At 39.4% G+C, this 13,141-nt stretch overlaps 1 protein-coding gene across 1 annotated transcript in view; it reads right to left on the bottom strand.

Moving 5' to 3' along the window:
- The window catches only part of VWF (von Willebrand factor), a 144,874-nt gene that overhangs the window by 85,278 nt on the left and 46,455 nt on the right, over positions 1-13,141 (bottom strand). Inside the window, exons 17-19 of the mRNA XM_010575325.1 lie at positions 12,251-12,345; positions 10,766-10,926; positions 3,675-3,778 (exon numbers count right to left, since the gene is read on the bottom strand). Coding sequence (XP_010573627.1) covers positions 3,675-3,778; positions 10,766-10,926; positions 12,251-12,345 — 360 coding nt within the window. The remainder of the gene's footprint in view (positions 1-3,674; positions 3,779-10,765; positions 10,927-12,250; positions 12,346-13,141) is intronic.

Below are 13,141 nucleotides of genomic sequence, written 5' to 3'. Positions count from 1 at the left end.
AAAAAAAAAAGAAAAGAAAAAAAAAAAGGGGGGGGGGGGGGGGAGGCAGCCTGACATGCAGAGCAAAACAAGATGCTGCCTTCTTTTTTCAGTGGGAGGGGAATTCTGAAGAGCAATCAGACACAGGGTTAAGATCTTGATATCATTATACGCACATTGCCATAGCAGCTGTACTACGCTGTCATTATTGTACAAAGCCAGTGATGCCATGATGAAAGGGACAGTGTTGGGGGTTTTGTTGTTTCACTCCTTTTGCACTCTTTTTGCCCTTTGGGGTTTTTTGTTGTTTTGGTTTTTGGTCTGATTTAAAAAACAAAACAAGAGAAAAAAACCCACATGGTGACCTTCTTCTGAGTGGATATTCAAAATGCAAAGAAAGCCAATTCTCTTATCTTGGTGTAACTCAATTGGTTTCAGTGTAATTGTACCAGCGTAACAGACAGAAGAAAAAAATCATAGGGCTCCTAGTCTTCATGATGACACCAAACCAGCCATATTCAACCAAATAACCAAACGTTATTAAATTTCTGAGAGTTTACAAGAACTTTTGTATCCTTTCATTGCTGTCATACATAATAATCTAAATCTTACATAGTACTCCTGATAAATAAGGCTCAGGGAGGTAAATACCATTATCCTCAAGTTAAAATGAGGGAAAGAGGAAAACTGAAACAAAGACAAGAAGAGACTTCAGAGCATCCACCCTGTCCTCTTGCCCTTTTCCAGAGGTATCCTGGAGAACAACAAGCCTTGCTACAGAAGCTGCAGGTATGAAAGAAGATCTTTCCCTTGGCATCCACAGGCTTTTGATCAGTAAAATAAATTGATTTTCTAACTAGCAAAGACCGAGGAACCAAAATAAAAAACAAGGTCAATGAAGCGTAAAATCTGCTCACTCTTCCTTTTGTTATTAATTTGGGGGAGTTAGAATAGCATCTGACACCATATCTAGTAATGTAAAAATAATAATAATTTAATGATCTAATAAGCAATAGCTTGCTTGAGGTTAGAGAAACATTCATCTACTAAATGCTATATGAATGCAGATGGACATCATCACTGCCCCAGGGATTTTCTAATCAAGCTTTATAATAAGGGCAGGGAAAGGGGAATTCTATCCCTGCTTTACAGATGTAAAAACTCAGGGATAAAAAACCTCAAGTACTTTCCCAAGATCAAATTGCTAACCAAAAAAAAAAACCAGGTACTGAACCGAGTTCTCTAGTAATGCCTTAACCCAAGCATAAGCATTGTTTAATCTTGATAACACTTCACAGTATAATAAATATTGTGCAATACATTTTCTTCAAAGAATGAAATTTCAGTAACATGAGACCTATTGCATCCTCTGTGATTAAATCTTTGCTAATAGGTAGAGCAAGACCAAGATTTTTTTTATATATATATATGCACAGACAGATTATAAAGTATGTGGTGTAGCAAAATTCAGATTAGCAAATTTCTTCTGTGTACTGCTTCATAAATGTTATTCCAAAATTTTCACTGAGCTCTACAACGAATTCCCAATACATAGCATAACAAAAGTTTTGCCACTAGCTTAGTCTTGGAGACATTCCGTTGTTCATGAATTAGGGTCTCCCATATGTCAAGTTGAATGTAAACGCCAAATCTGACACCTCTGGCTCATATATTGCGTTTGCAGGTGTTCACATCTGGCTAAGAACAAGTGAGAATGAGAACTCCTGCAACAGCAGTACAAAAAGCAAAAACAAAAGAAAAGGAAGATCTGACCTCCAAAATGCAGACTCTCAATTCTTATTAATTCTCAAAGCAATAGTAATTTCCTATATCACTTTCTAAATGACATTTGACTTGATATTTGCTGAGAACTATCATGAAACTTTTAAAAGTCACACAGTTCAAAAAAGCTCTAGTGACATTTTTGAAGGGACCTTATTTCCAATTTTACTTTCACATTCAAGAAAATTACTTAAAATGAGAGGAAGAACATTTTTTCAATGAGAAAAAGCATGATTTCTAACATTTTCTTGATCCTGTTATTGAAAAAAATTCTACGTATTAGAGGAAATATCACTTAAAATGGCATTGCCAGAAACAAAAGGGCAATTACAAGAATGAAGCAACATGGTTATGAATTTTTTAAGATTTAAGATAAGAATGACTGAAAATAAAAAGCCTGTGCATGGTTATTGTGAAGAATCTTGCAAATTTCACAATAAGGCCTAGGAGTTTTACACCTTACTATTCTTGTTTCAATAAAATTTTCATAGTGTCTGTTTTTCAGCTGAGTCAGTTTTATCTGGATACAATGAAGCAGGTTATAGTATATGTGTCTATATAAACATACCAACTTCTCCATCTTCCTCCCTTCAAACCTCCTTTTCCCCAGGTCTAATTATAGTACATGATTCACAATGTAATATGTAGCTACAAAGGAAGGAAGTGAAACAAAACACTGGAAGGTCAATATTACCATAAAAAAACATAAAACCTTATATTCAAGTCTAATTTACACCAGTGAGGAGCAGTCCCACTAGTCTGAAAAACAGCACTTGAAATCACTGTTGCTCAGAGATCAATGCACAAAACAAACCCCAAACCAAAGGGCTCTTTAATGGTGCCGATCCTCTAACCCAGCTCCACCCAGTTGTACAGAGGGTAACAGAAACGTTGCTCCTGGGGGTGCCACAGAACTGGGCAGGGACAGGTCAGGTAAAACGTACAAGAGGTTCTGAAGTCTAAGTTCAAAGAGAACAGTTTCCACAGTGCTGGGTGGCTGGGTGTCCTACACCTTGGACTCTTGGAGCTCTGCAGGAAAAAGCCACCGTTCCTCCACAAGAACACACGGAAAGCAAAGTACCTCCAATGCAGCAAGCGTGCTGTGCAAGCAGAAGCCAAGAATCGTCCGGCAGGCAAATACCCTATACCTCACCCAAGGCTGTGCTGAGGGCTTCCCTCCACGCAATCTCACAGCCCAGCACTTGCTTTTGAACCTACAAATTCTTTTTCAAGAACCAAACATGACAGATAGGCATGTGGGTGAAAGATATGGAGCACTTCCTCTTTTCTTCTAAGAGGGTATCACCAACTCCCTCTTCTTTTTTCTCTCTCTCTTCCCCCCCGCCTTTTTTTTTTTTTTTTAAAGATATCAATGGACTGAGCACTCATTTCAGACGTAAGAGGTCAACTCTGTTTCTGCCTGATTCTTTAACATTTTCCTGAAGACCTCCTGTCATATTATAGCTGCCATATCACACCCCTTCTGCTGATGCATGCTTCTGGCTGAAAAGGACTGACTTGAAGGGCCCCAGATGGCAAAAAAAGGGAAGCATGACAGCAGAGCTTAGCGACAAAGTGCAGGCTCCATTCCTCCCACCCCAGAGGAGCTCCTATATTGTTATCTTCTGCTGCAAAATCAAGGAGCAAATCCACTAGCTAGTGGCTACAGAGGACCTGCACAGACACATGGACAACCTATTTGTAAGGTACCAGCTACAGTTTGCCAGATATTGCACTTGTCTTTATGCAACACATGAAGGGAATGTGCTGGTCTGTGCAATATGCGCATTACTACGCTGCAAAACCTGACTTCTATATAAAACAGATCTCTTAAGCAAACAGTATTTGGGGTTTTTTAGAAACATGTTATGTGCCCTAGAGAAAAACGGAAAAATGCAGTTCCAGTGGCTCACCAGGTGTTGCAGTCATTAGTCACTGTCTCTCCCTTGGCATATTCTCTTCCGTTGTGAAAACATGGGCATCTCTCAGGGGCAACGCACTTGTTTTCATGTCGCACCTAAGCAAAACACAGTTTGTCAGCATGCTGGTCTGTTGGTATGTGCCAGTACACAGAGAAGTAAGCACAAGAACATGTGGATAAAGAATAAAGGAAGGGATAGAGGAAATGGTTCAAGACTATCTAAGGTAAGAAAGGTACAGCATTGCTAATATTTTTTCCTAGTAACAGAAATATAGCTAGGGGTACATAAATCACAGTCTTGCTGGGGCTGAACACCAGTTTAAACTGCTGGGAGATTAGATTATATTATAGAAGAATGTCATGATGAGAAAGTCTGATTTGACCAAAACCAGGATGTGCTAAAGATAAAATAGGCTAAGCTGAATACAGAGAGCAGGCGAGTAGTACATGCTTCTAACACACAACAAACTGAAGGATGGCCTACCAGAAAAGCAGCCAGATGCAGGGCTCGGCTGGGCTAAAATCTGAAATATGAACACTGAGGAGGAGACAAGGAGCTGCAGTGCCAGAAGAATCCAAGTGCAAATGCAGATTCTGTTGTCACAGACAACAGACCCCCAACAAAGCCCACGCTCCTGTTGACTTGCCTCTGAAAACTGCAGTAGTCACTCATTTTCTTTCAAATCCCTATTTATTTCCTAGAAGGCAGGATAAATATCAGTCCACTTGAGACATTATTCCACTCTCGCAGGCTCTGTTGCTGGGAAATAGGTTATTAAGTTCTGTCTATAATTTTTTCTTTTTTAGTTTTACCCTACTAATCTTAGTTTCTCTTTGTATAACAAGAAACCATTTGCCCCACTTACAGGAGAAAAAACAAACAAACAAACAAAAAACACCACAACCAAGTAATGCCTTTAGACTATTCAGTTTTTTCCATTCCTTTGCTCTGTTTTTTCTGTGATTACTCCCTTTCCATTTTGAAGGCAGCCAATTCTAGGGAATCAAACAAAACCAAGGCTGGCTATGCTGTTTTTGACTTGATCATGGTTCTGCAAAGCCAGGGTAGGTTTGGCTGTTGCTTCATGGAATACCAAAATGGAGAGCGCTTTCCCTCCCTCTCATTCAAAATCACAAAATATCACCTTCCCACTTTAAACTCTTTCTGTAAAATCATTAAAATAGTTTCTTTTTTACCATTAAATACAGGCCAATGAGATCAATGTAGTCTGAACGCCAGGTTAATAAAGTAGAACAGCTCTGCCTTTTCCTATGGGAACCTAGAACTGCCACAGGGAACTACTAATAAAAAGGATTTCACATCCCGGAGACCCTTCATACACATGCAGCTCCACATGCTCTGTGGCTTATGGAGAGCTATATTATGCCAAATAAACTCACACCGATAGAAGCAAGATGGAAACAAAGAAATGCTTTTCTAGATGATAGAGCTGGGGCTCTGCCTCAGCCTTAATCTCTGCAAAAGACGGGGAGAAAACAGGCCAGAGAAGACCATATGTTTCCAAGGGTGTTTAATTCCTTCCTTCCTTCCTGGTGGCATTCAGGAAAAAAACAATATATGACTTCACACTCATGGCTACATTTCTGAATTTTTCCACAGTGTTCAGCAACACAGGTCACAATAGACTTGAGGGCTAGACTCTGGATACAAAACTTGGGATTAGGTGCGTGGTTAGTAAAAGGAGGATTAGGACATCTTCTACTTGCTCCCTCACACATTGACGTGAAGCTAGTCACAGCCTATCCCCAACTCTAAAAAAACTTAGTAGACCGGTATTAGTTTTTCCATCACAAATGTATGGCCACCATGCAGTGCAGCAGCTGTTAAACCACTGACAAAAAGGGAAGACTACCTTGTCTGAACACTGCAGAGTAAGTGGGTGGGATTTAGAAAGCTGGGCGTAAATACCCAACATAGACTTAGACCAGAAGACTAATTATTTTTGCTGCAAAACTCAATGGATTATGATTTTGTTAATAGTAACGCACAATCTACTGGTTATATTGACACCACATCCAAAAGCTCAACGCCATGCTGTGTTACAAGTCTGTTGAGCACAGTACTGTGTGGTACTACAAGGCCAGTGGCATTACTCACAAACAGCTGGACTTTCTGTGGAAGTCTCTCAACCCATCCCAACCCATAGCATTTAATACAGGAGATGTAACAGTCCTGAGTGCCTGAGGTGATGGGAGGCATGAGTGTTGGGGAGGCAATCACAAGAAAAGACACAGGTTTGTAATGAGAACAGCTGCTGTTCACACCATCTCACACCCTTATGATGATGCTCCTGAGAGCATGTCTGTGGGATTATAAACAGTTGACTAGCTCATGATCCCCCCTCTACTTGGGGTTCTGACAGAAGCATCCAGTGTTTCCTTGCTCTGTCTTATTAATCGTTACGCATTGACAAATCTCGCAGAAGGAAGAACAATATCACAGGTTTCAGAACGTTTAAATTCTTCTCCCCTAAAGTCTGCCTTAATGAGGCTGAATTTTAATCTCTCTTGGTCAATACAATTTTGACGAGTCTCTCACTGCGAAGGGAAACTCAGATTTTCACTCTGTTCCTCCTGATACACCTGAGGGCTTCAGCAGAAAGTCAGCCAAAGGTGTAAAGGAGTATGGGATTAAGTAAAGAAAGAGGGTCAGATTAGAACTCAATATCTGATACGTTTTAACTAAAACAGCCTGTCACCATTTCTGTGCAGGCAGACAAGTCAAAAACATGTTAGGACAGACCACTCATCATGTGCTGGTTTACACGTGATTTTTCTTTCAGATGTTAGCTATATGCTGCTTATGTTTGTTTTATGAAGCATTATCCTTGGGCAGATGCACATAGCAAAAAGCTGGTACCCAACTGCTCATGAAGACTGTCATGCTGTTATATAGGATAAGCCTACAATGAAGAATATACAACAGAGCTAGCAGGAAAATCAAAATAGCACTCTATTAAGTTTCTGTTGGAAACAGTTTGGGAAAAAAAAAACCTTCCAAACTTTTCTGATTAAAATGTTTAGGGTTGTTTTTTGGGTTTTTTTTTCCTTTTTCTACTAACATATCATAGTTTTAGAAATAATTTTATTTCAGCAGCCACGACACAATAAAATATTTCATTTCAATTTTAAACCTTAATTTTGCTTCAGTTGTTCGAAATTGAAACAAATTTATTTTCTAGTTTTGAAGTGTCTGGATTTTGTGCTTTCTGATTGTTCTGCTCCTCTTTTTCCCCAGAAAGGTGGTTAACACTCCATTTGTATATTTATTAATATTTTCCAGTGGGAAAAACCTGGAGTGCAGCAAACTAATCTGAGAAAACATATTTTTCCCCACACTTCTGCACATATGTTATGATTTATCCTTTCTGCTCTGCAAAAGGGTGACAAGTATGGAGAATTTCCCACCCCACAGATGATCAAAGACAGAAAAAGAAGAATTACTTTTCATGACATATTGAACATTTTTATTTTCAAGAAATCAAACAATGTAAAATATTAAGTCAAGATGAATTGGAAAACTTATTATTCAGTTGAAAGAAATTGGGTTTTGCCTGCATTTTCTGACTGGGGAAATAATAGATTGATTAATTGGCAATTTCTCATCCCAGCAAATCTTCCAATTCAAATCTAGGTAACTGCAGCATCATGTTCACGAATAAGCCTCGATTATTGGTTTTTATTATTTTTCAGATATGTAATTCAAAATTGGCAGGCAATTTGTGCATACAAATTTTAGACTATGGATTCCTCTGTTTAAGACTGATAACTCAGCTAGCTGATCTGTAAACATCTATTTATATACATAGGGATAACATTGCACTTAATTACATATTAACTGCTATATATAGTTGCAAGTTGTATTGGAGAGTTGTTTATGTAAACTATGTATCTTTGACTGTGTTTCCTGATGGTATGAATTATTTTAGACAAGCAAGAAGATGAATTTTTTTTTTGCTAATAAGTTATCCATGACCATTCATAATTTTTATATGCTACTGTACCACAAAAGAAAAAATCTTCAGTAAAATGGCACAATATCTTCCAGAGTGATGATGTGTGCAAATATTTATTCCCATAAATGTTCGGTAACCTGTTACTGCCTACAGACATTCCTACAAACAGTAGCTCACCTCCGTGAGCGCTTGTAAATTAAGCAGGATTACAGAACACCAACAGGGGAGACTGACCAGTAAAAGAAATAGTAATACCTTTTTCTGGTCCCTTTGTTGCTCAGCTCTGTTGGTACAAGTCTGGAGAACGCAGACTTTGTGACTTTGCAGTGCTTTCCCTTGGTGCGCCCAGACTTTTTAAGGTAGAGAGAGGCAGGATGGTAAGGAAAACCTCGTCACCACCCCAAACCCTTCTGTCGTTGGCAACTGATACTGGGAGCACGTTGCAAAATGAAGAAATAAGGAAAAAGACTTGCCCAAACCATCCTGGTTAGATACCTATTGGTGACAAGGAGGAAACTGCTCTTTGATAACAAGCTGGCAGGTCTTGTAGAACCCCAAGCTAGGAGTCTAACGCATGGCAAAGGGCACCCACGTAATGAAAGCACCGAGCTTGGTCCTGCCTTTGCATGGCTGTGCTTACAACCAAATCAATTCTATACTGACTTCTCCCATCATGGCTATGAGAAACACAAATCTTACAATTTTTATTCCCTGCCAGACTGGAAGCCAATGAAAACGAGCAATTATAGACTGAGTGTACTGGAAGATTGAACCATACTGTCATCTAGTGGACAACGAACTTATTTTACTCATTTAAAAAAAAATTTAAAAAAACCCTGGGCCCAATTCTTCTATCCAAAACCTGACAAACCATCTTGTTGAGTTCAGGGGCATATTTCATATCACTGCAGAGTGAACTGGAGTTTCCCATTCCAAAATGCCAAAGACTGCTTCTCCTGGCAAGAATTTGATGAAACAATTGTTTGAATGATAGTTTCAACCTATTGAAAAGACATACGAAATTCTATGCTAAACATGAAGATTAATTACTAGGAATTTGATTTGGGAGAGCTGGGGGGGGGGGGGGAGGAAGTGGTGTCTGTCCCATCCCTGTGTCGTCGCCCCCCCCTTGTTTTTTTTCCCCTGTTGAGTAGTTATCATAATTTGTTTTCCATTATTATCTCTAAAGTGTACTATTACCATATTCTGGAACTGAAACCAAATCTCAAGCCCCTTCACCATATCAAAGACATTTGATTGTTATGTACAGAGAAAGACCTATTCACACTGGAGCTCTTGGAACTTTACAAGTACACAAACTTTAAGTTCACTTATCACACTACTATTTAGGAATATTCTTCTCTAAAAGAAAAGACATTTAAAAACTGAAATGTGAAAAGAAGCAACACTCGTTTTTAAAATCATGGTGAACATTTGCTCAATGCTGATATGGACGCCTTCAAATTCTATTCTGTATTTTTCACTTTGTACCTACAAGACATTTCACAAGCCTGAGTTTTTGCCTACAGCAGGCATTTTATTCTGGAGTAGCATCTATTTACAAAAATGTGTGTTTATCAGCAAAATACGGTAGCAATGTTCAAAAAATACATTAGTATTAATGCTAGAAATTACTGTATTATGAGAATTCAGCAGGGGAGGGAGTTGTTCCTAGTAAGACAATGGAAGGAATCTGGGGGGAGAAGACACCTGTATTCATACAGAAAAGGAAAAAACAACATACCTTTATAAAAATATATAGTTCCAAGTAAAGTTAATTGCTTTTTTAAGTGGATTTTAAACTAGTGGTTGAAGTAACTTCATTAGAGCTGAAGCCTAAACATAAACATGTATCTCAACCCTAGAAGTAATAACCCACATCTTCATTTACTAACAGTCAACATCCAGTGAATATTAATCTGAGCCTGAACCTTGACCATGTATAAAAGATTAAAAAAAAAAGAGTAATCCTCTGCATTTCTAGACTTCCTGGGTTGCAGCATTTGAAAACATCTTGCTTTACCACATGACCCTCTGAGTCAGAGAACTACCAGCTCGTCTCTAAGTACCACAGGTATCAAATAAAGTCTCACAGTTTTAGAGTACTTTAGCCCTCAGACAAAATAAAGACACAACCCCAGCTCTCTTTTTCCAACATCTACTAGGTATGTTCATCCGCATTTCACGCATTGAAACTGCTTAATCCCAGCAGTTGTCCTGGACAGAGAACTCAAAAGTGCCATTTACTTAACTTCATAGAGAGTGTACCATGCACTCCACTTTGATCCTATTCACGGGCTGCCTGGGACTATACCTCCAGCCTGCAGTGAGATCCCATGCACAGCTCTTCGCCTGCCCAGAGTGCGCTGCACAGCACTGAACACTGATGCTGTTTTCTATTGCTCAGGGAACAGCAGCAGCAATCTGCTGTCTATATTCTACTCCATCTGCTTTTTATCAGGGCTCTAAATTGACATTGAGTTCACAGTCACTGGCTTAGCAAATAACTATTTGCTCTATCTAAAAATGACTAAACTAATAATTAAATTTGAGGGTTGCAGGGGAACATAACCCTGGACTCCAGAAAGCATCTTACCAGTGAAAAAAGCATGCTCAGCACACCATCTGCAACTCCAGGACACCCTGTGGCATCATCTTACCAGGTTTCATGTCCCATGTTCCTTCTCATGGGGAACTCTCAGTTTGGTACAACACACAGGAAAGCAGCAGCAGAGTTGGAGACTTGACAAGGAGGCAACTAGTATCAGCAAGAGGGTTTGGCTGGATATGGAGTGGGTATTCGGGGTATGGGTGCCTGTGTACTTCTGTCTCTCTGACTAGGGAAGTTCAGCAAGACTGAGGAGGAGTTTTGGAGGCAAGTTGAAGGAAGACATAAATTGGTCTTAAAAAAGTGGGGTTTGGCTTTTTGATTATCAGTTATTATTAAAAGCTAAACTTCATCTATGCAGATATACTAATATACATATTTTAAACCAGCCACAATTTGGCAGAGTCAATACTTCACAAACACATATTTCCAAGCCACAAGAAGACTGCTGGTAGAAAAAAAAAATGAAGGCAAGGAAACAAAGAGGAGCCTGCTTACCATCCCTTTTGGACAGAGGCATCCAGATATGCAGCCGTGGCTGATGCACTCCAAGTCATAATTCTGGCAAGTCTTGGCACACTCCAACCCTTCGGCTCTTGGGTTGTTTGTAGGACAGACAAGTTTTTCCATGGGGAATCTGCATGTCAAGCTCCTTTTTACTTTAAAAAAATAAATTTACAAAAATTGCAGTTAGAACTCAAGTATTGTTAGCACAGTATTTTTCTAAAGGATGGATCAACATTTTTATTAGAAAACTAACTTAGGATATAGAATGGAGCAACACCCACTACACCACTATGCATGACATCGTAAAGGTAACAGTCCCCACTTCCAATGAAGTGACCTCAGTTAGGCTATCATAAAATCATGTATTCTAACACAGAAGCAAAAGGAGCTGCACAAGGGTTCAATTCCAGATTGCACTAGGGCTACAAGCACACCTCAGTGTGAAACATATTTCAACCTATAGGCAATGTACACTAGCAATGTCAGCACAAAATCGATGTTCTGAGAAGCAGCAGCACCATTTATTATTGTGTTTAGACTCACTTCCAATACGGAGTGACGTAATAACAATGCCCTTAGCTTAAACAAAGTTTTCAAACTCTTGAGAACTCAGGTTCTGATAGAAAATCAGGATTTCCCAAGAGACTCCAGGTTATTTCAAGCAATGCTAGAAATATGCCTCTCAGTTATTTTTTAAGTCTTAACGTACTAGTATCCGGAAAATTATGTCTTAAAACATTACAGGAAGAATTTGGTGAGATATACACCTAGAAGGCTTCACCTGCAGGACAGTGGGGGCCAACCAGTGACACCATTACTGGTGGTCTATCAAGACCCCCTCTCCCATCGCAATCCTGTAAACTTCATCCATATATCAGTGGGGAACCTCAAAAAAAATCCCAGACCACTGATGTCCTATTTTCCAATGCTGCACCTAGTTCTGCAAGGCAATTATCAGTCTCCAGGAGGTTTTATTGCAAGATGCCTGGTGGCTGGAGGGCACACTCAGTGCCTGGCAGCACTCTAACCTTGAAGCCACAAAAAGCTTGATCTGCACCAGAAGGGAGAGCTTGCAACCTACTAGTCAGAAGCAGGAGGTATAAAGCTAGCTAGTTACTGATGTGGTGTGATCCTCAAATAGCAGCTGGGGGCCTCAGATCATCGCCAAGGGAACCCTTAACCTCTTCAACTAAAGAGACACTGCAGTGGCTAGCTATAATTTTGAGAGGTGGGACACAATGAGCCCTGCATCCTCCCACACAAACTTTTTGTTTCTATCCTGTAACAAAAACAAAAAAAAAAAAAAAAAAAAAAAAAAAAAAAAAAAAAAAAAAGGTTAGAAAAAGACTCACAACATTACCAGCCACTAAAACCTCTAGTACTTCTTCTCTATTCTAGATTGCTAAGAGACTGAAGAGGAAAAAAGAGGAAAAAAAAAATCAGAAAAAAATATTAATTTTTTTAAGGCATACTAACTTCTGGCAGATGGCCTCTCATCAACGAAAACATCTGGCAGGAAGGCACCAGGAGCTCTGTTTGTACTGCAGTGCATGAAACCATTTTCACAATAGCTAAGAAAAACAAATAAAGCTTATATTTAACAAAGTGACATTTAGCTTTCACTTACACTGTTGTTTTCAGAAAGGCCCACAGGGAACTTGTCAGAGTACCAAAATTGCACCTCTCATTGGGGCTCATCTGTTGCTCTCCATCCACTGTGCTTATCAACCTTAAAGGCAAACCTTCCTTAAGACAGTTCCAGTGATATAACAGCATGGTAACCCAGCTGTATGCTAGCCCTGTCCCACTGAATCCAATGCATCTGCACAGACATAAAGCTGGGCAAGAAAATAGTCAGGTCTGCTGTGGTGAGAGGTAAGGGACCACTTAGTGCCTGCAACTTAATGACTTTTGTGGTAGAGGAGAAAAGGAGAAGACACTGTTCCCAAAACTGGGCTTGCTGGGAGCCACCCAGCAATTACATTCCTACTGTAAGTGTACTGCTACTCAATTTAACAATTAGAAACACTTTTTAATATTTGTATCTTTGATAGAGGTAATTAGGTTTTAACGTTTAAGAAATGTATCTCAGTACATTAAAGTGACATTTTAAAAGCCTACAAAGTACCTATTGTCAGTAATTAAACTCCATTTCAAACTGGCAGGAACTGTTCATGGAACAGTACTGTTGTCTGAGGTGGCATTTAAAATTATATGGATAGAAATGCAATGGCAAAACTCACATTTGGTTTGTTGGAGGCAAACTCTTGCCCTCTTTTAAACTAGTTTCAGTGGAGTTAAAGGATCTGAGGAACTGAACCAGTTAACCACTCGGGCTATCCAAAAATTTTGAGCCACAGTGTGTAG

The sequence above is a fragment of the Haliaeetus leucocephalus genome, unplaced genomic scaffold, assembly GCF_000737465.1.
Source record: "Haliaeetus leucocephalus isolate CR32 unplaced genomic scaffold, Haliaeetus_leucocephalus-4.0 Scaffold473, whole genome shotgun sequence".
Taxonomy (NCBI): Eukaryota; Metazoa; Chordata; class Aves; order Accipitriformes; family Accipitridae; genus Haliaeetus; species Haliaeetus leucocephalus.
The sequence above is the reverse complement of the archived record's forward strand: the minus strand, read 5'-3'. Positions and strand labels throughout refer to the sequence as shown.